Source organism: Tinamus guttatus, unplaced genomic scaffold (assembly GCF_059628265.1).
Source record: "Tinamus guttatus ecotype Peru unplaced genomic scaffold, ASM5962826v1 Tinamus_guttatus_pri_ptg001087l, whole genome shotgun sequence".
Classification (NCBI taxonomy): domain Eukaryota; kingdom Metazoa; phylum Chordata; class Aves; order Tinamiformes; family Tinamidae; genus Tinamus; species Tinamus guttatus.
The window spans coordinates 2,530,730-2,558,582 of NW_028289621.1; the positions used below are offsets into that span (position 1 = coordinate 2,530,730).

General features: G+C 43.7%; 1 protein-coding gene across 1 annotated transcript; it reads right to left on the bottom strand.

Annotated features, from left to right (window-relative positions):
* Nucleotides 1-229: 229 nt before the first annotated feature.
* On the bottom strand, nucleotides 230-27,689 carry LOC104575043 (sodium/hydrogen exchanger 2). Its single transcript, XM_088538504.1, has 12 exons — nucleotides 27,413-27,689; nucleotides 26,277-26,740; nucleotides 25,666-25,916; nucleotides 23,033-23,250; nucleotides 18,958-19,154; nucleotides 13,417-13,506; nucleotides 9,516-9,586; nucleotides 8,524-8,679; nucleotides 7,384-7,498; nucleotides 5,619-5,765; nucleotides 944-1,010; nucleotides 230-366 (listed from the first exon to the last, which is right to left on the bottom strand). Exons 1-12 carry the CDS (start codon nucleotides 27,687-27,689, stop codon nucleotides 230-232), a joined length of 2,190 nt encoding a protein of 729 aa, XP_088394630.1.
* Between the last annotated feature and the right edge of the window lie 164 nt (nucleotides 27,690-27,853).

The window sequence follows — 27,853 nt, forward strand, 5'->3', positions numbered from 1 at the left end:
CAGCGCTGTGCAATGAAAGCACATGTTTTGATGCAGACTGCTTAGCATACCTTGCTCTGTCCACGCTGTCCTTTCCAATCTATCTCTTATTTACAATAACATCACGGTGCCTCTATTATCAAAAGAAAAAAAAAGAAAAAAGAAGAAAAAAGAAGAAAAAAACAAGCAGATTGTATTTTATACATCCACGTCAGATCCACCATGGGAAGTCCAAGCATCACTTGTGCTTTTAGATATCTGGAGTTAGCTCTTTCTCTGCTTCTTTTTTATTAAGCGAGGCAGCACCACTGGGCTGCAGGGGTGAGATGACACACACAGACTTGGATCGGTTGGACTTCGGTTCCCGGGTCTTGTCTGCATTCCCCACTGTGAGAAGAGAAAAACAGACTTGTATGAGAAATGTTCTCCTTTGTGGGTCAACGATAATGAAGAAATATTGAGAGCTATTGAGATGACTATTTGTTCACTGGGGATGTTATCCCACTACAAAGATCACGTTTCAGTTGTAAAACAGAAGACAAAGATCAGGGTTCATCTGAAAGAAAAAAATAGACAGTTTTAACCCTACTTTTTATTTTGTAATATGTTGTATAGATGGATCATTTCCCAGCAGCTCAGAACACACAGTTCATATAAGTGACTATCTTAAAACAGCTTTCAAAGAAGCAACTGTAGTATCCAGGTGTCCTACCAGAGCAAATATAATTTTGTGTTGCCCTATTAAGTGACTGGTTGGATGCACACATGATGAGGACAAGAGGGCTACGGCCTCCTCCAGCCCTCTTGCCAATGCATGCATTGGGGCTGCTCTGCTTATATGTTCCCTGGGACACAGTCTTGACTGGAGAGAATATTAAAAAAAAAAAAAAAAAATCCCCAAACAGAGAGGAGGAGAGGGGATGGTAGGAACCCCCGGGCAGCACCCACTGGATTTTCCCCTTACCGGTTAAGGAGCGGGACAGCTTTGGCTTTGGGCTGGAGTCACCCTGTGCTGAGCAGGAGTCTTCCTTCTGCGATTAAGAAACAAAAGTACTTTGATGCATTTATGAAGATTGCTAGCAAGTCTGTTAATGACACTCACGGTTCAAAACCAAGCCATTTGCAATCCCCAAGAACTCGGCTGCCATTTGTTTTATTTTTGCCACGAAAAAGCAACAACAAAAAAGAATTACTTCTAAAAATAGACTAAAACCATGGCAGGGATTTTGGAGGGGAAATATTTACAGGCGCCAACTTGTTTTGAGTTCACAGCAGAGGTCTGCACTCTCCGGTAGTAACTTGGCAGATCTAACCCAAAAGCAGCAGATCTGGTGCGAGGAGGATGCAGCAGATGAGCAAAGGGAAACAAAACCCACACCCAGGACAGGGACATTTCTCACCTTGGCTGTTTATCGCCTTGGCTGCAGGCCAAGCAGGAAGGTAGCGAGCTTGCACTAATGAGCGCTCTGTCCTTTCACTTGAGCGCTAATCTCCATCCTTCAGAAAAATCCTGTTAGCACAATGCTGCCTGAATTGCTTGGTATTTCTGTAAACTGGGAATAAGTCTCTTATGCAGCTGTGATTTGGCATCTAGGTCCGGGAACCCAGGCTGCCAAATAACTCTGGACACCTCCCAACCTGGTTTTCTGTTTTGTTTTGTTGCGTTTTTCCCCTCCCTTAACGAGGGACCCGATGCCCTCGGTCCATTGTGTGCAGGTTTATTGACTATTTTAATAACAATGGCTCGCAGGCTTGAGCAGCAGTAGCCCGGCTCCCTAGAAAGCCATTCCCAGGGGCATTTAATGATTCTCAGAGCATGCTCCATAAAAGGGCTCCGACATAATTACGAAAGGCAGTATGTCATTTACGCACATGGCTCACAGGCAACTCCAAATAAGCTCCTGTGCACTTGTGTTTTGGCAGAGCCAGGCAGTACTAAGTTGCCTGGCTACAGGTGCAAGGATTTTCTGGGTGCTCAGTAGTAAATAGAAGATATCCTAGGTCTCAGAAACCACAATGCCAGGATGCTTTGAGTTGGATCCTTTCCTAAAATAAGGGAGACCAAAAATAAACACAGTTTAGAGCCAGCCTGATCCGCAGCTACAGGAAGCAAGTAGCCTTCTGCAGGAATTTTGCCCGCAGGCTGAGGAACGTGAACTTTCTGCTGGAAATAGAGAGTCTTGGAGTTAATCCTCTGGGCTACAATTCAGAGCAGGATTCACCTCTCAGCTTTGCCAGGATTTTTCCGTCTTGTGTAAATCATTTAATCTGCGCTTTTGACTCAAGAGGGATAAAGACTGCTACTTTCTTACCGCTCTCCTCTGCCTTCCCTACTTGGGCTGCAAATTCTCCTTGGCAGGGGGTTGCTCACACTGTGTGCGATGCATCTCGCACCGATCTCAACTCCAAAGCTGGGCATCTAAACCTTGACAGCCATCCAGTTTCCATAAGAAACTCGGGGTGATTTTTCCGGAAGGAAACAGCTGCCTATCCTGCTTCAGGTGCCTGTTCTCTCCATTGACTACAGAGAGCCAGATATCTGACCATCAGACACTGAACATTTGGCCAGGCAGGTTGTACCTTGCACCTTTTCTTACCCACTGTGGCTGGTGCACCCACATACCCAGAGCAAGATCTGCTTCCATACGTGCCTTGTGCTTCTGTTGATGGATGGAGTGGGAAACAACAACCCAGCACACAATAAACTATGAGATGAATCTCTCTGAGGCACCACAACTTCATGTTCTAATAGAAGAAGGTTAAACAGGTTCACAAAAAAAAAATCCCTACATGCAGAGAGTCAGTGAACAGAAAAAGCTGTGCTTCTAATGAACCAAATGGATTTCACAGTCATTTGCACAGTTCCTAACACATAACTGATTGAATACATTGCAAATGCCTTTTTTTTTTCCCAATAGACTAAAGACAGAAGGTGCCAAACGTGATTCACCAGCACTACAGGATGTACAGTGGCCCTCTGCTTGAAGTTTGCTTTACAGGTCCTTGTTTTCCAGGTTGGTTTGCAAATATAATTGTAATGCTTCCATCTTGTGGTGAAATGCAGGATAGAAAACTGCCTAGAACAAGACTGCATATATATATGTATATATATGTATATACATATATGCTTTCGCTTCTCAAAATCTACAAGGGCAAATTCTTCCCTTTAGAAGCAGGAAAAAATGGAGTATGTGGGTATTAGAAACTCTCCAACACGAACTAGCCATATCTTTTACAGTTACAAGTTAAAAATGGCCTTCTTTTATCAAAGTGACATAAAATTCTTATCTTTTTCACTATGATATTGTAAATATTTGTCCACTTTTAATAAATTAAAAGCCACTTTCCTCCAGAGTCTTCCTTTTCTCCTCTGAAGGAGTTCTGATGTTTTACAGGATAAAATAATGTTTTTCTTGTGTCCTGCAACTTTGTGTTAATAGTCTGAAGTTCTTCCCAAATGCTTTCCTATGATTTTCAGGTGTCACTATTTCTATTTGCAGATTCTAAAACACAAACAGATAAAATAGCAAACACACAAAACACATCCGACCGTTCCTTTAGGAGAAGAGGGCTGTTTGGGGGGTGTTTAAGCATATCACCAGAATAAGCTCTCAGGATCTACACTTGCTTTATTTAGACTGGAACAAAGAAAAGCAAGCTGCTGTAAAGGCATGTGATTAGCACTAACGAATGACTCCTATGAGACAGCAGTATTTACGCATCAAATCAGCATTTTGCATAATACCTGACAGTGTGAGCTGTGTAACGCTGATAAGACGATGCTGCAGTGCTACCAACCGCCTCGTGGAGAGGCGGCGATCCCTGCAGAGGCACTCGGTGGAAAATCAGCACAAAATCAGTGTCCGTGACCAGGTGTTAGGACAGCTACTCCCTTCAACAGCTCGAGAGACAGCTCTGCCAGTAAAAGTCAGTTTGTTGACTGATCTGGGTTTTGTTTGGTAAATCCGACTGGTTTTGGTATTCACAGAATACCAAACCAATACCAGTTTTGGTATTCTGCCCTCTGAATGGCCAGCTCTGGGTTTGCAGAGTAACAGGAGTAACGGTATTCCCAAAGATGCTGCATTTGCTACTGACATTACCCTATTATCTAATGGGAGCAGTTGGGGATATCAAAGCAGCAGCTCAAGAGTTAATAATCAAATGCGGAGTATGTAACGCGCACAAAATCAGCACTAGTTTGATGTTTTTCTTTTGAAGTTTAATTATACCAAATGTTCTACAGGAACATGCCATGTTCTTTCCTATCTATTTTGAATTGTAAGTACCAATCAGCATGTAAATGATCAAATTAAATCTTTTAAGTTGTTTGCAAGAGCCGGAACACCTTTCTGTGAATGAAGGACTGAGCAGCAGAAGCATTTGGCAAATAACTTCAGTTCTCGGTGGGCTCTTCAATGACTGGCATTTCAACAAAGAAATCAGAGTGGAATAAAGCCTGCAGCAGTGCTGAGTTCTTGTACTGTCATGGAAAATTACTATCTAAATAAAAAAAAGATAAATTATTTCTCTTAAAAAGGTCATTCTGTTCTGCTTAGTGATGTACTCTTACTATACGTATTGGAGGCCACAGTCTGCATTTGGACAGGGCTCAAGCCAGCAAAAGCTCCGACTCGGAGAAGTCCTTGGGCTTTGGGGATGTCACTCTGCTCCGCAGTTACCGACTACTGAACTTTCTGAGTTTGGGAGGAAAATGCCCATGGCTTAATTGTGATTTCTGCAGAGTAAGGGTTGTACAGAATCGGAAGAATCACAAAAGCCCATCGAGTCCATGCCTGATACACCATTTCAGGGCCATTTGTCTTTCCACAGGGAAAAGCCTAACTTCTTTCACCAATTTCCAAGGACACCAGCAGAAGACATCCATTACCAGCCACAGACACTGTGTATGAGCCTCAGTGTGCAGTCTGAGCTAAGTATTTACCAAGTTCCTCTTTTAATTCAGAACATGAAACCACCATGGAATTCTGCCAGTAGCAAATTCGGGCTTAAACAGTTCTCTTAGGAATCTGATATGCAACACTTCCTTCTATTTTATTTTCTTCAAGTCTGCCCAGAAATATAACTCCTTTTATAAACAAAAAAATCCACCTCCAAAATAAATAACAAAGCTCAACAATAATGCTTCTGTCCTTTCAAAAGATCTAGGGGGAAAGAAAATGACAGTTTCAAATGTTTACAGTACATCTGGACTTGTGACAATGGGTGTACCAGATTCCATTCTTTTATGAAATCTCTCAGAAAAGAAAAACAGATCTTTAAGTCTACAAACCCAGGCTCAATTAATAACATTTGCTCAGTAAATATCTTTCCAAGTACACATGGAGGCCTGTGCTCACAAAGGACAGAAGAGTGCTGCTATGCACAAGACGGGTCATCTGTTTGTCAGGAAGTGCCTTTTTTTTTTTTTAAACTGTCCTCAGTATTTCCTACTCATTTGAATGCAGTTTAGGATTGAGAGACACTTTATTTAAAAAAAAAAAAAAAAAAGTAAGTGTCTTTAAAGAGAAATTCCACCAGCAGCAAGCAGCTCTCTTGGCAGTGCTGGTTATATCTGCCAGCATGAGCTCCCTCCTTGTGTCTCCCTGCAGCCACGGGCATTTCCCACCCTCACTTACCTCCTTCCTGGAGCCCACGGTGTCGTCCTGGAGCGCGGTGTCGCTCAGTTCCATGCGGAGGCTCCTGTGCCGGAGGATGAGGATCTCCTTGGCCTGCTCCGCAGGCTCCGTCTCTCCGGGCAGCGTGTGCCTGTTGTAGGCCGGCACCTGTCACAGGTGTGCCCAGGAAATGGATGTTAAAATTAGGATGTATGAGCAGCACCGGCCGAGAGGGGCACCTGGACTGGCACTGCAAGGAAGCAAGGACTGACACAGGGCAGGAAAGGTTTCCCACTGACCAAGAGCCCTGCCCAAAGGCACTCGGCACAAGGGGCTGCTGCTGCCCCTTGTTCCAGCTGGGACAGAGCAACGATGCTCCCTCCTGGGGCAGCTTGGAGGGAAAGGCCAAAGAGGTCAGATGGGACTCCAGAAGCAGCAGCATCCCCTGAGCAGCAGCATATTCCCTGCTTCTTTCTGCAAAAATACCTACATGGTCTTTGAACGATAAGTCTGAGGTGCATCTGTACTAGCCCAGGTGAAACACCACCTACACGCAAGTACTCTGGTCAAGGCGCCTCCAGCTAGAGCTGTCTCAGACCCTCTGCCCAGCCCTCTAGGATTTTACATTAGCCTCACCTTAACATATAGATCATGTATGAGCATGAAGAGGAATAAAAAGAACCTTGCTTCAAAAACCATAAACCAATCAAGTGTGTAAAATCTCACACTAACATCACCACGAGCTGGGATAATCCCATTGCTAAAGGGGGCTAGTCTGTATCTAGGCCAGAACAAGTGCTGATAGAAGGAAGACCTTCATCTTTTTCCCATACATTTCAATAGTTTTCCTCACAGCCTTGCCTGGTCACTTCTCTCAGCAAAATGATAGATCTCTGTGGCAACATGTCTGTATCAGTCACATCCCCGAGGATTCAGTGCTTTGTGCTCAGCCCATAAAACAAAGGTTTAGATCAATTTTAAGGACAAGGCTCCATGTTATCACCATGCGAACAGCAATTACATAGCATCAAGCACTGTGCATTGTAAAACCTTAAACAGAGGGATTATTCCTGAGTTTGTCTATAAACAGCGAGTGTTTTTATGCATAATCAGATTTACCCGTTTCATAACAAAACTGTTGAGTCACTTTAAAATCTCTGTAGATTAACTATCACTATGGTCTTCCCTGTCCCTAGGCTCTGAGAGTCTACTCGTTTTCCAGGCTCTTCCTTTTATCCATAACTCCCATTCTTTCCTAATGGTGTTTATTCATTTTCTTGCTCTAAGACACTTTTCTGAGCACACTGACACTCCTTCTGAGCACACGTGCACTGCAAGCTCCTCCCTTTCCCTTCTGTCAGTGCTCTGCATTACATGGACTTTAATGTGCAGTCATGTAAGGAAGAGTGGAAGGCTTTAATGACCACCACCAGCCAAATCTTTGGCCTAAATCAAGTGTTTTAAAACTGTTGGATCTGCTAATCTGATGCTGGAATATCTCTGTATTCCTCAGGTCTTGTTTCTGGTAGTGAATACAGATGTCTAAAATACTTTTAAGAAATTATATGCTGACTTGGTGAACGTTTCAAAAGCCGTCATGTCACAAAGGGAAATGTGCCAATGACTTGGAAACTGAATCCTGCTTCACACAGCCAACTGTTCCCTATTCACACAGAGACCTTGTTAGTAACTAGGTAAACATTCACATCTGCTCAGGCTGCTGAGAAAACTGGGACAACTTGTGCTACTGGACATCCTAAAAACAGGTCGAGGGGAAAAGCCATACCGTCCTCCTTATTCGGAACAGGTTCCTGGCCAGTATTTCCTGTATGTTTTCGAGTACATCTGGATTCAGGATATCCTCTGGTTTTCCATCTGTTACAACACTCCTGTGGCTGTTGCTGCAAGGAAAAGCAGAATGCCTTAGTGGAGAAGATAGATAGTGGCACAGCAGGGGCATCCCCCAAGCCCAGGGGGGTGTCAAGAGTGAACGATTCACAGCAGCCCTTTCAGGGACCACCAGCAGCACAAGCTGCCGTGACTGATGGCCGGTTCCTTCAGCCGGAGCTCCCTGCAGAAGGAGCGCCCCGTGTTCACACCAGAGTTGTGCCATCCACGTGCTCCCCGGATAAAAGAGGAGTCGGGAGCCATGGTGAGCAAAAACCTTTAAGAGATGACAAGGCTGTTCTGCCTTGCTGATGTTTGACCCTGCTCTCAACCTATGCTCATTTTCTGCATTGTTTCTTTCAGTAAAAGTAAAGGTTCAAAGCTATCAAAAAGTAGTGCAAGAGCTGCTTACTTAAGGCACTGTTTCTGTGTAACTCTTTGGGAGATACAGGGGCACCTGCAGGTATGAGAACAGCAACCGTGCTCTGAATGCCAGGGGATTGCTTGTCCACCCACACACCTTCGAATGGCCTTTACTTTGCATCCGCTCGGGCTGTTTTTCCTTCCTATGGAAGGACCAGGCAGGAAAGAGCTGAAGATGCAGAGGTGTTTGCATGTTTTTTTTTTTTTTTTTTTTTTTTGGTATCAGGTGCAACACGTCCTTAGGAACCACTTTGCAGCCCTTCCCCCATGACTCTGGAGATTCAGAAGTGGGAAACTCACGGAGTCAATACAAGTTGTTGTCCTGGCTGTTTATCACCTGATAGAAACTGTGTATAAGGACAGGGCTTACATTAAAATCATTCAGTCGCAGCTAACGCTGCTTTCAGATTCATTTCATATGTATTCAGTAGGAGCATACGTGGCTGAGCAAATCCCTTCCTCTGACATGTCCACAGCAAAGCTGAGCCACCACACCTGGTGATTTGGTACACAGAAGCCAAAGCCAAACAGAACATTTACCAAGGTTTTGAACCGTTCTAATATAAAGTTGATGGTCCCCTTACGCTGCACAGGAACACGGCAGGGGAGCACTCACAGCAGGGGTGGCGCGTGGCCCAGCTGCCCGGCCTCGGCCAGCTCCATGGCGTGTTTCCGCTCCAGCTTCTCGTAGAGCAGCACGATGCTCGACTTGGGCTGGTCGTACTCGCGAAGCAGGATCTTCTGCAGGTACTTGCTGTTGAAATACTCCAATCTGTTGGAGAACAACACAAGATACTTCTGTGCTGATGTTACAAAGTTGCCTTGTGTCACTATGCCCAGGAACCAAAACAGATCTGAGCCAGCCAGCAGGTTAATATTCCACAATGACCCCACACTCCATTTTATTCTGTCACTTGCCTTCCAGAAACCAACAGCTAAAGGGGCTGGTCCAGGCCCTTATCATTTCTGTGCCATAATACATGAGCTGAGGTATTAAAACATCTGCAAATGTGGTAAAAAGTCCTGAAACTTTACTAAGTGCTGCAATGAAATGCCTTAGCCCAAATGGAAGCCACACAATTTAGCAATTTAAGCAGCTTCCAGATTTCTTTTTAATCCATTTCCTTTCATTCTTTTCTCAAATTCGGCACAGTTTTTTTTAAAAAAAGAAATCTAGTTAGTGTCAAATACTGACGTGAAAGTTGGGCTGTTGCTAGCTGTAAACCAAGTTATTTAGCCCATGACTACGTTGCAAGGAGCCAGGCAGACTGTCCTCAGAAACCAGCGTTTTCAGTACCCTCTAGTGGTATTTTAAAGAATTGACGGTCTTAAGCAAATAAACTGCTGCATTAGGCAGAATCCTTACTACGAATTTAGGTGAATCTGTGTTTTACAGCTAAGTATAGTTACTTGGTAGATTATTAGCAGTGTATTTTAAGCTCTTGTAAGCACTGCTGGGGCTGCCCAGAAAAAGCTGCCCGTTCTTCACCTGCTTTATGGCACAAGGGTGGCCAAGGCTCAGCTACCCACAGCGGAAACTCAGGGAACAGAAACCAGGCTCATTCTTTTCTACACACGTGCACAGCCATATTTTTGGCAAATCCTTACTTGTCTTTCCAGTAATACTGTCCCCAGTGTCCAGATATATCTTCTATGCCAGCCAGCAAATGATCCAAGAACTAAACAGAAGAGAGGATTTTGCTATACACCAGTTGCACGTATTGCATTCACAATGAACTCGGTGAGCAAGCATAGCAAGCATCAAAAGCCAGCAGACAAAACGTGGGACATTTGCAGCTAGGTCCCCAGCTCCAGGAAACAAGAGCAGGGGCTGTCGGCCTCGTTCCCCATTCAATCCTGCGTGTGTATTCCTTGGTTCCGGAGCACAATAAGTGATTTGGCTGCTTTCTTTCAGGTCTGTGCAAGCAAAGAATAACCACTGAGGGGCATGGATCTGTTCTTTATGATATGTACAGGTTGGCTAATGGCTGCATAGTTGGGGCTTGATAAGCAGGCGTTGCTCATGCTGTGCGTTTTGAGGACCGTTTGTCTCAGGAGAAAGCTATCTTCAGTAGATAGATGTAGATACTTGGGAGAGGAGCTTCCACCTGAATAATAAATACTGCCTTTCTTCACACATTGCCCACTGAATAAAATCATTGGCCACATTGCACCTTATCTAAAAACACTGTCATTGTTTAAAATTACACTAAAAATACCAAACAGATTGATTTACCTGTAAGATAAATCTCTGCAATTTTCTCAGTTGTTTCCCCTCCTAGTGGCATCTCTAAACACACAGAGGTCTGCTCTACCACTGCTCACTACCCCTTCCCTCTTATGAGCTGAACTTTCTGGGGCTTGTTCCAGATTTCCTCAGTCACAGATAGATAAAGTCAAGTGCACAAACATGCCAGTCCCCCCATTCTGCAGGGCCCAGCACGCCTGCACGCCCGCTCTCTTCCTAGGGCTTTTCTGAGTCCCACTAATCTAAGGCAGGGCTTCCCAAGGTTGTTTTGGAAGTGGGTTTTCCATCAGATCTCATGCTGCACGACATGCATTTCTCTCATTTGTGATTTTTGGTTTTGCCCTTTAGTCAGTAGTAGAGGCAAAAGAAATCCCTCTAGTAGAGGGTGATTAGTTTGAATCCCACACACCTCATTCCCACCCATTTAATATGGTGGGAGTAATGGGAAATAAATGGACTAACACATTAACATCGATCTCATCAAAATCTTGGAGGAGGGGGTGGCTGCAAAGAACTTGTTTGCAATATCTGTATGTGTCGCATGAGAATCAGACACTGCAGATGGCAGCGAGAAGCTGCACGCCGCAGCCGAGGCCGAATCCCCGGATCCCGGGACTGCTCCCAGCATCCGAGCTGACTCGTGCAAGCGCTGGGCTGCATCTCCCAGTCAGGACGGGAAAAACAGGCATCAAGACTGAACGTCATAAATATCCAGATGAAGAATGAAACGTGAGGAAGAAGCTGCCTCTGGCTTCCCAGCGCCTGCTTCCTGAGTGTCCCCATTGTTACCTTGTCTGCTTGACTTAATTGGTACATAGCAATTTTCAGCTCGCATTTCCCAATAAACACCTTTTCAGAGATGATTCAATATTCATACACTAACAAAAGAAGAAAGTATTCTCTGCTCATTATTCAAAAAGCCTCTTCAGCCCATTGAACTGTTCTATTAACCCTAGACAAAGCTCTGTAATACAACCTAATTGTGAGGATGCCAAACATTGTTTTTTTTGAAATGTCCTCAGACCTACTGACTATTTCTAGCTACTCAAAAAGAAGGCAAAAATATTCCTGAAAAAGAAATACTTGCAGAAATATGAGTGGTCATAAATAATTATATTCAGAAGCAGTATTTTACAGTGTATCACCTCATTAAAAATCCCATGCTGTTGCACCCGATCAGACTGTAAGGACCAACATAGGCTGAAGGACACATGGTGCAAACTGCCTGATTTTTCTCTCGGTGCATTGGCAGCGCTTGCAGGGCAGTCAACTCACTTCCAGAGATTTAAAGTCTCAGCTAGGCGTGAAAAATACCCTGCTTTCTCATGAAGTGGAATCATTCTCTGGAATAATCTTCTTTAACCACCAAGGCCACCTTTGGATGGTGAGAGCAAGCTGAAATGAATCCAACCCTTGGGGTGCGGCGACCTCACTGCTTCCCTCCAGGATACAGCTTGCCTCGTCCTCCTCACCTCCCTTACTTTAAATTGTTTCCAAAAATAACACAAATAGAAGGGGGCGACTGATAAAGAGGTGTCTGATCTGCCACCTACAACAACTCAGATTTTTTTTAGCACAGCTTGCTTTCCCTTTAAATACATTACTCTCTTCATTTGCAAAATTCTCTGGGACAGTTACTAGCCTACCAAAGTCTCTCTTTTTTTTTTTTTTTTTTTTTTTTTTCAGTGTCACAGAAAGGTTGTAAAGCTGAGTGAATATTTGCCCTAGTCGTTACTTAGCCGAGCAGCCGGCGCGGTGCCGGCTCTCCCGGCCGCTCCGGAGCACACAGACACGCTGGAATCCAGCAGCAAGGCAGAGCTCGGCCCTGGCCAGCCTTAGGAAGCTCCTTTGGCTTTTCACAATAACACACAGCTGTGCAGTTCGGCCAGCCTGGCTTATCCTAAGGGATACGTGATCCATGAGACCACAGCAACAGCCTGGAAGTGCCAGGATGTGGGTTGATCGCTGGTAGGGTGGCACTGCACTGACAAGAGCCTCTCTCCAGCTGCAGCGCGAAGCTCTAATCCCACAACCTACTGCAGTTTAGAGACTGTCACTATTACGCCATGTCCCACCCAGCAAAACGGGAACACATTTTTTTTTCAATCAATCAAAAAAAAGCTATTTAGATCACCATAGAGCTGATACTTATTTTCAGATTGAAAGTTAATTTACTGTAGATCTCTGCACTATTACCATAGAGAAGCAAGACACTTGATCTTTTCCTATACATATGATAATTTCTTGCAATTTGAAGCTAAAAGAAAACTTTACGTCCACTTTCATGTACTGTATGTTTAAGACCCACTCTTGCAGTGGGGCCCTTCAAGTTATTCTTTGCCTCTCAGGCCATTTGTGTAGCATTTGAAGTGCGGAACAGGCCACGGGGAGACCGTTATTTATCAGCCAGATGGTGGTGGGACAGCGCTCTTGTTCAGCCAGTGTCTGTGCAGGTGGTAAAGTGGGCATCTCTGCCTTACAGCCTGTGTTGATATATTTGGGCTGAACTTGCCCCACGACAGAGGCTGGACATGAAAAGACTCCTGCAGAGCAGCCCTCCCATGTGTCAGAAGCGTCTTTATTCCTAAGGAGAGAAATATGACGCTCAAATTAAGCAAGGGGATTTTCACTGGCTGCAGCAGTCTTTAGAGTTTTGCCATGGAAATGGAGAGGTGTGATCCAGACATTCAGGACATTCAGGACAAACACACAAATACTACAGCTAAGCTGCTTTCATAAGTTCTCACTTGGGCATTTGGTTGTTCGTTTCTGTTTCAGTCCATTTTTGTGTTACAAGATCACTGACCACTGTTCAAATCTCAGCTTCTTTCTTGTTAAATACTGATTATAACTTCGACTAACCCCATCCCAAATTGGGTTTATGATTAGTGAACAGTCATCACATGGAAGATCCCACCCTCAGTCTCATTTTCTTTCTTTCACTGTTTTCAGAGAAGCAGTAAAGCTGGGGTTAGGTTAGAATATAAACTTTTGTATGAAGGATCATCTTTTTCTGCTGCATTTGTATAACACTTAATGCAACGTCAGTCTGACTGGGGTAGTATCAGATGCTATTTCAATACAAAAACTAAACCGTGATGAGAAAACTGTGCAGGACCTGGAAAGAGACTGACCTGCAGAGAATTCAGATAAAATCCACTGGAGTCTGCAAGCGGCAGAGGCCCTTGGGCACAGGGCATTTCAGGAGCACTGCAGGCTTTGGCACAGCCCGTTGCAAGGCTCTGGCCACGAGTCACTTACCCGAATGTGAATCTGCTCTCCCACGGTGGGAGCACTCTCTCTCTTCTTCTTAACATCTAGTAAGTCAACGAGAGGACGGATGGTCATTCCCTGCAGCACAAACAGAGAAATCAGACTCCCTTCACATCAGGTCCAACATCACGGGCTCTCTAGGCACTCGCACTGACCTTTTTGGGGCAAAATAACCAGCATGGATACAAACAGCAGCTACGCCAGGCTCTGCAGCAGGAACGATGACTTCTATCAGAACAAGGCCTGGTTTTTTAGATAGGACTTCTCTTCAGATTTTTTTTTTTTTATTAGGAAGAAAATATGTGTGAAGCTTTGACAACTCCACAAATTCTACTCACTCAACTGTAATCCAAACATTTTGCTCATGGAGAGCTATGGTAACAGTTTGCCAGTGGGAAAACACATCTGCACAGTCTTCAGGACGGGAGTAGGCAGAGAGCAGGAATGTTGAGCTCTCCTAATCCAGCCTCTAACATCTCAAAGACCACAAAAATTCAACCGAACATTTCAAGACCGAGTCTGCGACTCGTTATTGCTCCAGCCTCCCAGATGCAAAGAGGCCAGAGATGTGCAAAGTTCAAATGCCTCAGGACTTCACAACACACAACCACTACCCACACTGAAGCGAGTGACGGGTTTACTAACTTTTTGAGCATTATGTGTCACAGATTGTCTCTCTAGAGATCTTCAGCAAGTAGCTAGGTTTAGTAGGCAGAGTATCCACCTGATGGGAAGGGCCAAGGGAAGAACTCTAAAGTCCTTTAAGCCTCACGATGGAACTTGTAGACCACTGCTCTAATACACTTCTCAGTCTTGCTTCTGTATGAAATGATTTTTCTAGGCCACGTTTACAGCAAAAATGATTGAGGTTGATGATTATGATTTCTGAATGTCACGAATGTTGGCACGGTGGAGGGTGGAACACATTTTTAATTGCAGTAACAATTACTGTGTCATTTTAATTGCTAATAGCAATAAAAATGCATCATTATTCAGAGTAAACAACATCAATCTAACAAATTTAGAAATAGCAGATATTACAAAAATTAAGTAGAACCCATGAAGTTTGGTCTCGTCTTGACTAGATAATCAGCTGTGTTTGTTTTCATTCTAAAGTGGCATTTCAGATTTTTTTTTTTTTTGACCAGGATTCTCAAATTTAGACACCCACACACCTCAGTTTCTTCATCCCTTCTTCACCTCAGGAATGTCATGGGAATCGCACGCAGCATTTCCAGACCCTCAGAGAGCTGCACACCTGCAGATCTCCTACCGCTTCCAGAAGGTTCCTTACCCATGAGGATAACTTGCCAGCAGGATATCACACAACACTAGTGACTGTACCAAAGCCTGCACAAAGCTTTTCTACTGGTAACTCAGTAGCTAATGGGTACGTGTTGGCCCAACACAAAAATTTCTTCACAACAATTATGTTTCTTAACAATTTCAAAGAGGTCAGAGGCCACTAGTTTGAAAAAGTGAACTTTAAGTGGAGAACATGGTATTTAATTTTTAAACCACACTGAAGGAAAGAACAATGAGGCCCTTTTGTGACATTCCAGACAAGCCCACAGCTCTTTTGAGGACTTTCTGCTCTGAGTGGCATATATCCAGGCCTGTCTGGAACCACTGAGTACTTCACAATTGCTCAGTCAACCTCCTCAAAATTATTAACCAGGCCTGCTCTGGGAAGAGACTTATGCAACTGGTTTAGAAAGACCAAAATAGCCACATTTCCTGGGTTACATAATGCTCTGATGGATCCATGTATGGACAAGGCTACCTGGCTACATTCCGGGTCTTTAGCCTGTATAGCACAAACCTATTTAGATAACATTGTCAGGACAGCCAAGAAAATGAAGTGGATTTAAACTCCCAGAGGAGGCCTCGCTGGCCATGCACCAGTGCACAGGGGCCCAGATGATCTCCCACACTTTCTATCCGGTTTTAACACAGAAAAGCTCTCTCCAAGTCAGTATTAATGCCACTGTGAATATAAAGAAACTTGTTGACCAGAATAACAAAGCAAACCAAAAGCAGCCCACTAACCAAAGAAGTTGCTTTGTAGCCAGTTTTTTTCTGCTTGTTCCTTTTACCCAAAGTGAAATACGACATGAAGGGCACCTGGATATTAAAGATCCTCACTCCTCAATCCTGCATCCACTGATGTGGCCGGCAGCAGTGCCATTCACTAAAGAAGCTGTTCAGACTGATTTAAAACACCCAGATTTCTACAAGTTCACCTTAATATCTGCACATATTATTTTTGCTAATTTTTAAATGCTGAGGTATGGCAAGTTCATTTTCTGGTACAGCTTTTAAGCAAGTTTCCATGTTGTTATCCTTGTGGTGGTCTCGGCTGTCGCTGCAGGTATGTGGGAGCTGAGCACAGGCTGCCTTTACAGAGGCTGCGCTCCCCGTGAATGGCCGAGGGTCGCGGGGTCGGCCCGTTGACACGCACCCATGGGGGATGCTCTTTAACTCTCACCCTTCAGCATGGAGATGACATCACCAGCCGAGCTTTGAGGCTACACAAAAGCCCTTTCCCAGTCCTGGGAAGGATTTTCCGAAGCTTCCGCAGAATGGAGCTGCTGCCTTAGAACAACCTTTGTCTGCGACTCAAGAGCGGCTCTGCATGAACGGACGTGCCTAGTGACCGTATCTTTTCAATTTCTGACCCACATTTGCATCTTAAAACTTGTCAGCCTCCACCTAACTGCACTCTCTCTACCCCCTGGCCCCTGCTCACGTCTTTCAGTCTGCAACAAGAGGCCTGCAAACTGCCTCGTCCAGCTGCCCTATGGGGCTCGGCTCCAGGCCTATTGGCACATCACCCTCAATATTGATTTTTTCAGCTAATAACTTGGATTAGGAGGATGTGGAGAAATTCCGCTGCATAGAGTCAATCCTAGAATAAATCTGTGCTCCCTCCGCACGGCCTGACTCACAACCGATGGCCACGGGGTTCAAGGGAGGCCAAGTGGAAGGAATTCGTTGTCGCAGGGTGTCGCTCAGCCATGAGGCCACTTTGCAGCTGTCACCGTGACCTCAAGTCTTCTGAAGCCCCAACAGCTGCTTCATCCCTTCTGTCTGATGGCAGGAAAGTGGGCTGAGGGCTGCAAGGAGGAGGAGGGCAGGCCCTGGGTCAATGAATCTGCATGGACCTTGTGCACTTGAGTGAAGGAAGCTCCCATGGAGCTTTTCTAAATGCCATTATTCCATACACACCACCCACCCGCTTGCTCCATCTCCCGTGGTGACCTGCTTAGTCTGCTCCGTCTGCACTGCAGGAGGGGAGAGTATCAGTCACCATTTTGTACTTCCCATAATCACTCAGTCTGAGAAAAAAAAAAAAAAAAAGTTTGACCTCAATTGCATGATTTTGAGGACGTCTTGCTCTTTTCTGGGTCAGATGACTGTCATTTTTAATCAAATCCTCGTTTGAAACATGGGCATGGCAGGTGAAATGAGGCACCAGAGCAGCTCTGGAAGGAGAGCTGCCATTGCAGCCTGGCTGCTGCCTGGGCGCAGGGTTAGCGAGGCCGAGCACAGCACAGAAACGGATCTAAAATCCCGAGCTCGTGGAAATGTGCAGGAATGTTGTTACCACTAGATGTCATGGCAATGCTGAGGGCTGTGTCTGGGCTCTGTGCACTTCCCAGTGAACAGCACAAGGATTCCGGGGTGTTGCTTGAAACAAAATAATTCCCTTAACTCTCAGCCAGTGCCTAAAGGAGAGAAAACCTTTCACAGAGCTGGAGGCAGCTTAATTAAGAATCAGTTATAAATAAAAACTCTTAGTAATGAGAAAGCTACCAGTGAAACAACAGCAATTTATGTACAAGAAAACTCCAAGAAAGTAAAATGTTGAAGGTAACTTTCCAAACTTTCTGTTGGGACCCATTTTAGCAAAACTGCCATTTACTCCTGTTAGAGTTCCAGGATTCTCCTGCCAGACTGACGCAAAACCTGCTGCTATATCAATAGAAACAGCAACAGGACAGGCACAAGCTTCAGTTTACTGGAAGCCTATGGCAGATGCCTCATTAAAACAAAACAAAGCAGGATAAAAGTAGATTTTGCACCTTGTTTAGCTGTATTTATGGTACCTCTTGTCTTTCAGGAGAAGGGACAACTGCATATTCTGGATCCCTTTTCATCATTCTTCTTCAGTGGTTACAGAGCACAAACATAAAGCACCACATTCAAACCAGCAACTTCTGGACAAGCTACGTGGAATTCAGAAACCCGATATCCAAACTACTCTGGCTTCTTAACCCAAAAGGAGACTGAGTGGAGGATCTTTGCTCTCGAAGTTCTCGGAGGACCCGAAGCCCTGTGTCTGCCCCAGCGAGCCTGTCCAGCCTGGGTCCCTGTGCACAGCCAAAGTGTGGGCAGGATTCAGAAACAGTATCTCCCAAATGCTCCCTAGGAGCAGCTGAAGCTGCAGGTGCTCTGCAGGAGCTCTGCAAAAACACTCACAGTAGAAAGAAGAAGGAAAAAAAAAAGGCAATATACAGGAGTGATTTAAGCACCAACCCCCAGTCTGGGAGCAGACCCCAGTGCTGTGGGAGATCAACCTTCCTCTCCTTATCCTGGCAGTGGGGAGCAGGTCCCAGGTCAGGCCATGAAAGAGGGAGGTTGCAGAAGCTTTTGCACTGGGTGGTGCAAACAGCTCAACATTCACTGGGGCAGAAAGTAAAAGCAGGAAGCAACAGGCCTTAGTAAATGAGTTATAAAAGAAAATTCCAAGGCAAATAAACAATAAATGAAATAGGCTAAGATTGTATTGCTTCTGATTTTGCTCGCTTTTATAACAAGTCACACACCCAATTTTTTTCCACTAGAAGCCTTAAAGCTATCCCCTTCCTTCTGAGTCACCATGAGATAACTACAGCTGCTTTGCTGCAGGAACGTGAGAACATCTCAGACATACATACAAAACGTTTCCAGAAGCAACTAATGATAATGTTTGCTTCAGCTGTTGGATGCTCCAGCAAAATGGGACTCACTCTCAGAAAATGAGGAAGACGCTCTCAAAATTAGGCCCCTTAAACTGCTCCTCTCTGAAATGCCAAATCTGAGATGACCAAAACCAAAAGCCACTCTTAAAATCCTCGCTGTCCAGGTTCAGCCTTTAGTATCTTTCAGCCTCCCCCCTTTGGGGCTGTGAAATCTGACCTTCTTCACAGCATGGCTCAGGTAGGGTTTCGCTTTAGGACTCCTCTTTTCACAAGGCCTACAATAACACGTGGCTCTCACCTCACTCAGATATCCATCTCTATCTGTAGAGTTTTATTTAGAGTTTATAAAACATGTTGAGGTATCAATTCAGAGTGGAAATGATCACTCTTCCAGATTTTCACCATTGCTATCCCAACAAGGCTGGGCCAGATCAAAGATGGGACTTGTTATCAAGGAAAATGCTACAGTAGATGTTATAAACCAATAACTATTAAATCAACCTCACAACGCGGTCATTCTCTATGTCTGCTAGTGATATATTTTCATAGTGAGAGTATTTTTTACCTGTACAAACACGGTGAAGAGGATGACAACTGTGGTTGCTGCAATGAAGAGCTTCTTTCTATGAAAGTCAGGAAGCAAGAAAACTAAAGAGAAACAGATTGCCCCTCGGAGACCCCCATATGCTATAATAAATTGGTCTTTGCCAGTCACGGTGTTGACATGAAATCTGTTCACAAAGAAAGTCAGCACAAGAACCCCTGAAAAGCAGGAAAGAAGATGGAAACTGATTAAACCAAAATAGAATTTAGGTACAACTCTTAAAAGAATGATACATTTATAGTAATAAATAAATAAATAAATAAATAAAATAAAAAGGCATTAAAGTGGGAAGCAGTAATCATTAAGATCTGGCCGGGGCAGAGGTTCCCTCCCCATATACACAATGTATTACCAGTGTCATTGGCTTTACTTCTAATCAGGTCCAGTGGATTCACATTTAACCCGTCTGGTTAAAGGTCTTTGCCCCAAACATGTTTGCCAACAAACCCCATTGACTGGCCACAGTTTGTGGTACTGGTGACACAACAAACAGTTGTTGTACAACTACAAAATTTCAGGTAACTCAGCTGGTAGCAACTTGGCTTGTTTTCAGCTTTGGGCCCAACATAGTCCAGTTACGAAACTGGAGCTCCCTTTAGAAGAGCTCTGAGCTCTGCAAAGGGCTTTACTATTAGTCCTCTGCCATGACCAAGAGTTCCCAGAAAATAGAGTTTGCTTGGAGCAAGTGCTAAGCATCAGCTAAACACTGAACCATCAATAACTACTGGCAGCATAAGACATACTAGCACATGCATTTCAACATTAGTTAATTAAAAGTCTTTAGGGCAACTCTTATGGTCATGTGCCAGCCCAAATATTACATTGACTAGTGTAACGATATAGTTGAAGATTCTAAGGATGGAACTGAAATATTAATTGATTTATTCTTAACAGTAATAATGAAGGATTGAATTGGTTAATTACAAATACTCTCGAGGCAAATCGTCAATAATAATTTAGTTATGTTCCCATTTGGAAGTTTCCAAGCAACAGCCAAGGCACTGTAAATATTTGATAAATATTCTACCTACATGAATATTGCCTCTACAGGAATTTTTCACTGATCAGGATTTATACTGGGCAAATTGTAGACTATATAAAATGACACCCCAATTGATGTTATTTATAATCTTTGCAAACACAAACATGTGCATAAAGCTGCAGAAAGTCAGAGGGAGCTAGTGACGTGACAATATCTATTTGACAGATATCTGCTTAAATAACCAACACTTTGCAGGCTGCTTCAGAGCTCCCTAGGACCTGTTTGAATGAGAATTTACCTGAATGAAGTCAAAGGACACTGTGCAAGTGAGGTGAGTTTGGGCCTTAAATTTGTAAGCAGTATCTGATCCTAATATCCACGGATATGATAAACACTTCACTTTCTGAAGATTAATGGCCATTTTGAGAGTTGGTAACACAGACTGTCATTGACTTTTGCTAGGAATTAGTTCAACCCGCATCATTATTGATTTTCTAACGGGTGCTTGTAAAGGGTCAGTGAAGAAATAAATTTCAAAATATATTGCATGTGTAATATACATATCAGACACCTTCCCACACACAGAAGCTAAAAATAACCAAACTTCAATCATACGGGAGAACAATTTCAAGAAAATAAATTAAAAAAAAAAATGTGTGGATGCTCAAAAATAGTGAACTTGTTTAACTGAACCTGGCAATATTTCCCAGTCCTTGGAATACCATAGAACTGCTACCAAGAAGAAAAGATGATATATTGAAATATTTCAGTTTCAGGGTTCTTGGTAACTTTCAGCTCAAACAAATGCTGTGTAGTAACGTATTCCACGGAGAAACAAGAGCCAAATGGAACCACAAGATCACACTCAAATTATTTTAATGAGGAAGGAAAGGCTGATAACAAGCAGCTTTCCTAGACCTAAACATGAACCTCAGCCCGGAGCTTCAGCTATTGCAAGCTCCGGCAGCACCACTGATACAGTAGGAAAAAAAAAAAAAAAAATCTACTTGAGTGGATACCCCGGCCTTTGTTTTAATTGAATCCTTCTTCATAAATTGTTATTTGCATTCCCTACACTAATTCAAGGCTATATTTTTCCCCAAGAGATGAGACATAGTCAGTTATTTTGGACAGATTATATTTTCTCCTGGAGATGTATCTCCTTGCACTTTGCATAACAGGTGAATACTACTACTGTCAGATAATACAAATATTTTGCTTTTTATATGATCTCTTATGTCAAAGGGATCCCAGTCCCCCAGCCTCAGCGGAGTCATTTCTCATTTAAACTGACATAAGCCAAGGAGGGTTCTGGTGGATGCAGTCCTGAAAGCAGCTAAGGCAGAACCACTTGGCCAGCAGCATCCAGTTTCTTACACCTTTACCTGAGCATTTTACCATGATCTGTGATCCCTTGCTGGTAGGAGTGATCTGCAAATACTCATGGAGAAGAAAAGGAGCCAGCTATGAAGCACCAAACCTACAAAATATGAAACCTAAGCTCTAGTCTACATCAAGAAGTTTTGGACTACAGCCTATCAAGGGCTAAGGGGCAACTTCTGCACTAAAACCAGAACCAGCAACCAGAAAGTCCTGCAGGCTGGAGGAAATCTCTATGGATGTCGCATTTCTGGAGCCGTGCCCGTGAGCACGGCCGCTTCCAGGCCTGAGCAGGTCGGTGCCTGGGCTCCTCCACTGCCTCCAAGGGCTTTTCCGCCCGCGTTCCCGGGTTCTGCGCGTGGCCTCGGTGTACTACACCCTGACATCCTTCCACAAAAAGCTGCTGACAAGCTGGGTAGAGGAGGGAAGCCCTACACCAGATCAGATATGCAAGGTGATTTCCAGCCCGGGTTTATATGCTCACAGTTCCTACTCCGTTCAGGGGGATTTTGCTTGCACGGGACGTTTTATTCCCTGGCTGCAGCCCCCGTGAGCCCTTCTCAGATCAGGTATTACATAACTAGAGAACATGTTCAGAATAGCAGTGTTTGGAGAGCTGGAGGATTTTAAGTGCTTTTCTAATGTTACTATTAACGTTCGTTACCTCTTGCAAAAAAAGAGGTTTCAAACTAAGTCAAAAATAACTCAGAACTTTGCTTTTTATTTAAGCAAATGGTTTAACAGAAGACAAATATATTTAATCATAATAAACCAGTTGTACGTATGTACAACTGACTAATAAGCACGCTTCCAAGTGCATTTATGGTGCAGAGTCATTAAACAAATCTTGGCATGTATTAACAGCTAATAAAACAAATTCTGCTATATCTTGTTAATCATGGCCTGTCCTATTTAAGCAATTGCTTGAAATGCCTATCAAATTTGAGTTCAAGTAAATTATCATTTGGTTTGACTCAGTCACTTGTAAACATAAATCCCTTTGAATGTTTTTTTCTGTCAGATTCCTTGCCAAAATGTATGCTCTGTTGTATCTGTGGACATATAGTTAATTTATAAAAATATCAATAAATGAGAAGGGCAAAGGAAGAACATAGCAAAATAGCACCGTTATGGAGTTCAGCTCTCAGCTTGCCCTTTGAAAAAATCTTTATACATTATTAAACACAGTATTAAATTCAGTGAACTAAGTCACTCTTTACTCACAGGCATCACTAACTGCACGCTGTGAAAGGCAATGGTGAATCAGCCTTTGTGAACACCAAATCAGCACGAGATACAACCAGAGACAACAGTAAAATAGTGCATCTGTTCTTCTGGAAGCCCAGAATACTGTGGGACCTGAACTGACTTTTTTCCTGAATTATATCAGGAAGATAAAGCCTCTGCTCTTTAAGATCAAGTACCTGTTTATCTCATCAAATATGAAAATGCATAAAGTCCATCACATTTTCCATGCAAAGAAAGGAAAAAATGAATGGGACATAAGATAAGAAAACAGAAGGAATTATCTCACTAATCAGAAACTAGAAGTAAAAGCCATATTCCAAATTGCAGAATGTTAGTACTCTTCAAAGTCCCTCTGCCCCAGCCATTCTCTCTCTTAATGAAATTACGTTTCATTCCCAGAAATAAAAATCCATCTTTTCGCCATACCTAGTGCTCTCCAAATGAGACAGAAAATGACAGTGAAGAAAATATATGGCCAGTTCCACTCATGGTTTTCTCCAATGGTGGAAACCCCGAGGAAGATGAAGATGAGCGTATCACTGACACTGCTCCACATCTTCATGAAGTACTTGATTGTGGTGTGGGATTTCAGAGAGATGTTGGCCTCCACATAACGTTTCATGCCCATAGCACAAGCAATGATGCTGTGAAAATGAAAATAAAACAATTAGTTTTTCCACACATGCACATAAAATTGACAGTCCTTAAGAAAAGAAAAAAACGCCTGTTTCTGAGGGAATTACCGTGTCACTACACTCAGCACATCTTTCTTTCTCATGTATATCCAAGGTCACTTCAGAACCATATTATACCAATTAAAACTTCTGCCTTGTAATTTCTCATGGATAATTGGTTCTTCAAGTTACAGGGTACATGTGGTTAAACTACCTCATCAGCTTTTCAAATCAATACTCTTTTAGTCTAGCAACCTTAGAAGGTCAAAACCATTTAGTACTTAGAGCGTCAAAGCTCCATTTTTCAACACAACATGTTGTTCTAAATATTGAACCACCACTGATGAAAGGAACTTGTTTCTGAGCGCTGATTTGCGGTGCTGTTTGGTACATATTGCTCTTGCACCAAAGGCCTGGCTTCCTTCTAATGTAGGACATGCCAAACCCCATGGAATTCTTCACTGGTTCTATGCTAGAGAACTGGTGGGACAGCAGGGTTCAGAGAGCTTCATGCAAATGGAAGGCACTGCATAGCTACCCTGGGCACGAGTTTATGGCTCATAGAAGGTCACTCTTCCTCCATGAGGATCCCCAGTGTATCATGACCCCTAGTGAACCATGATTTCATGGAAACCTGCTCCTCTTGGAGACCAGAGTTGTTACAATGCCTTTGCCATGCAGTTAGGCCATCCCCATGGGGCTTCTATAGCAGTGCAAAAACCTACCTCAGGTGACGGCATGGTAACTCTCCTTAAACTTTACATCACAGGTAAATAAGTCTGCAGAGGTAGATCCTCAACTGGAAGAGGTGAACATGGGTCTGGCACCCAGACTTGAAAAACACAGCTGCAGCCAGGACAGATGTAAAGAGGTGTCCAAGCAGATGCTGGCCTTAGCAGTCGTTTAGCCATACAGCAGTCTCTTACCAGTAGCTATCCTGAAAATAGCCAGGCAGCTTCTGCTTTGCAGTGAAAATAGCACATTTAAGTACAGAATTTCACACGGGATTTTTTGCATTATTTGGATTTTGGTGGAAAAAACAGGGTTGCGTCATGGCTCCTACTGAGCAGGACAGTTTGTGAATGGGCAGAGTTGATTTGCATAAAGTGGCAGAAGTTCCCTTGTTTAATTACCTCTTTTTCCTCCCCATCATTTCCTTCCTTTTAGTGGGTAATTTTTACATTTTTGATTTGCGCTTATTTCTTCAGTACTTCCTATAAGGGAAACCTATGCCAGGTCTGGATAACTTGGTAAAATTTGGAGCTGAGGATGTTTAAAAGCTTGGGTGTGCTTTGACTCCTGCTTCAAAACAGCAAGTATCAGCTGGGAAACTTCAGGCAGGAAAGGAAGATCATACCTGTCCCTGCCTTTTCACTATCAAAGTGCGAGGCAGAATTCAAGCCCAAGTGCAAGGGGAAATAAAAAACTTTCAGGAGAAAACTTTCATCAGCTGTTCCAGTTACAGAGCACACGGGTACGGCAGTGACTCAAGGCAGTCTGTTGCATATTCGCAACACGGTTTGAACAGCTCTCTGTGGAAAGGCAGCAAAAACTGCTGTCATTTTTCAGCTCAACTATTGAAAGAAACTAATCATGGTCTCCGTGACTTCTGAAAGGAGTTACCATCTAGTTGTGGTTTGGTAACCTGCGTAAAACGAAAGACTTCTATTCTCTCCTCCACAACCCTTCATTTCAGTAAGGGACAGTTGGCTGCTGTGCTCTTGCTCCCAATTTGCACTGTGGTTAATGAAAGCAGAATAAGGGCCATCTTCTTTCTTCGCTCATCAGTGAGCCATTCATGTGTCTTCCTTGCCATAATACTACATTCAGAGTTATGGACCAATACTATGGACCAAGGCAAAAGTAACAGACAGGAGCTATTTTAATTTCTGCTGTATTTAAAGCACTGAGAAAATCAGTAATGATATAGGAAATGCATATTAGATACTCATTTGGAATAGTGAACAAGAAATAAACAGGAAAAAAATGTTTTGAATAAAGATGCACTTCCACCTTATATGAGCTACTGATTCCTTGGCTTGGCATTCAAACTAAAAAAAAAAAAAAGGCAAAACAAAACATACCATTTCTTTCATCTTAAAATAATTATTTGTTTTTCCTCATTCCCATTAAAAACTATAATTGGAGAAGAAAGTGTTTTCAAGGAGGGACAGTGACATTAGGACAAGGTAAAAAATACAAAAGCTAAAACATATATGCACAGACTGCTTAGCAGATTGGGTTGCACTGACAAACTTTTTGGTCTACATAAAACTGACTTTTTTTTTTTTTTGGCAATTTAATTATTTTTCAAGCCCAGATCTGCTTCTTATAATGCATTATCCCCTGCTTACAAGTAAATGAAATGTTCACGGACATACTTACGCCACAATGCCAGAAAGGTGGAACATTTCTGCTGTGAGATAGGACAGATAACTGTACAGGAAGACAAAGAGCGGTTCAATTACACGTATGGTCTTGGTAAAGCGCGTGGTAAAGGCAGCAATCATCCCAAAAGCAAGACCAACTAAAATTCCTCCTATGCCAACCACAAAGAATTTTCCAACTCCAGCCAAAACATCCATAGTTTTGATGGCTGGCATTTCACAGAAAGATCTAAACAGCTTGTAGAGCACCTGGATGAAAAATGAGAGAGGAAAAACAGCCATTAGCCAGGCACTAGCACACACAGCAGTAACATTAAAATATGTTGCTGACATTTCTGTGAGTTCAGAAGTCTGTATTCTTCTTTGGAGAGCAGGTGCCTAACAAGGTGGCACCTTTTATCTCCAGACTTATATGCCAGATCCTCAGGTCTACTTAAGGTGAAGACAGTTGTTCACCCAAATGTTTTCCAGAGCTGGAGGGCAGACACCTGGGCAAGGAGTCCTCTGCTAGAGGAGGCCCTTTCCCACTGCAGATCCCAGGTCCCACCTCTCAACACAAGACAATCCCTCCTTGGACACTAAATACTGAAAATAAAAGCTAGTCCTTACCACAGTCACTGCATCATTCAGGAGTGATTCACCAAAGACCAAAATGTGCAGTTTTTCGTTGACATGTATCTCTTCAAACACAGCCAACACTGCTACGGGATCCACAGCAGCTATCAGACTGCCAAACAAGAGGTTATGGAGCAACGACACATCCTGCAGGTGGAAAGATTTCACTTGGCAGATCCCATACAGCGAAAAGCCAATCCCAAACACGTTCCATATTGTTCCCACAACAGCATACAGGAGAATAGTGCCAATATTCTCAAAAAAGGGACGGCTGGGCATGAAATATCCTGCATCAAGGACAATAGGTGGCAGCAGGTAGAGGAAAAAGATATCACTGTCCATAACCGGTGGGGATTTGTCATTTAAGCCATAGATGATTCCACCCATAATGAGTCCTACAAATATCAGTAAACAGCTTTCCGGAACAACAGAAGGCAGCTTGTTATAGAGATGAAACCCTGAAAACAGATCAAGAGAAATATTCCTTATTATCTCATTAACCAAACCACCTAAACAGCTTCAGGTCCTCATTTGGATGAGGAAACATTCCATACTATGACATTCAGAAGGTTACTTTTTGGTTTATAAGTGATAATAAAGTAATAATAAGTTATATTATTAGTAGTACATAAACATATATATTTACAGACCTTAAGTCTCAGAGAACAATTCACCAAAAGATACTCCTCCCTTCCTTCCTCTCCTGGATCCCTGGTAGTTTTTGCTGCTAATATAAACAGGATGTGCAAATATAAACTTCTATATGACAAAACATTGGACCTAGAAAGCAACCTAGAAAGCAACTGGACAGGAACTTTCTTCCCTAAGCACAGTATATCTATCCTATATATATGATATATAGGAGGGGGCACATCCTCAGACCCTGAGATCACCTGTTTGGCTTGCATGCCAGACAGCTTTGAACTCTAAAGACAAAACTCTGCTTGTCCTTTTCTTTTTGGTCCCACTAGTAGAGAGTAGTTCAGGAAAGGACTCTCCTTCCCAGCCCCACTCCTTCCCATGCTGCTTGGACTTCTGGAAAATAAATGAAGCAGGAGCTACTTTTCCCTATACTTTACCCTCTTTGACCCCATGGAGAACCTTGTCCTCTCCAGATTTTTGTACCTTACCTATTTTGGCCAAAGACGCAAGCATGATCCAGAGCGTGATTTCAAAGGGGACTTGGACATGCTGGTAATCCACAGAGAAAAATGCATGCTCCGAGGATTCATTCCCCTGGGCTTCCTCGGCATCCCAGCTGGCGTTCTCTGGAAGAGCATCCTCCTCCAGGAGCTGCGCCCGGGAGCCTGGCAGGTCTGCGGCCCTGGCAGCCTGGAGGAAGAAGGCGAGCAGGGGCCCGGCGAGGCCGGGGGCTGCAGCCTGGCAGCCCGAGCGCTGCCTGCCCATCCCGGGAGGCTCTCCACTCGGGAATGTGTCTGGTTGCTCCCAGCGCCGGCTCCTGCGCGCGGTGGCGGGAAGCGCTGTGGGCTGCGGCGCCCGCGCAGCTCAGCCTGCCCTGGGCGAGCGGCTGCTGCACACACAGGAGTGCAGGGACTCTCCTCCCCAGGCCG

What these genes read in the sequence shown, in the direction of transcription:
- LOC104575043 (XM_088538504.1), bottom strand. Translation starts at nt 27,689, where the DNA reads ATGGGCAGGCAGCGCTCGGGCTGCCAGGCTGCAGCCCCCGGCCTCGCC. An exon ending in CACCTTTCTGGCATTGTGGC is followed by an intron (nt 23,251 to 25,665) that starts GTAAGTATGTCC and finishes TCATTTTCACAG; the next exon opens with CATCATTGCTTGTGCTATGG. An exon ending in GCTGTCCCGCTCCTTAACCG is followed by an intron (nt 367 to 943) that starts GTAAGGGGAAAA and finishes CTCTTCTCACAG; the next exon opens with TGGGGAATGCAGACAAGACC.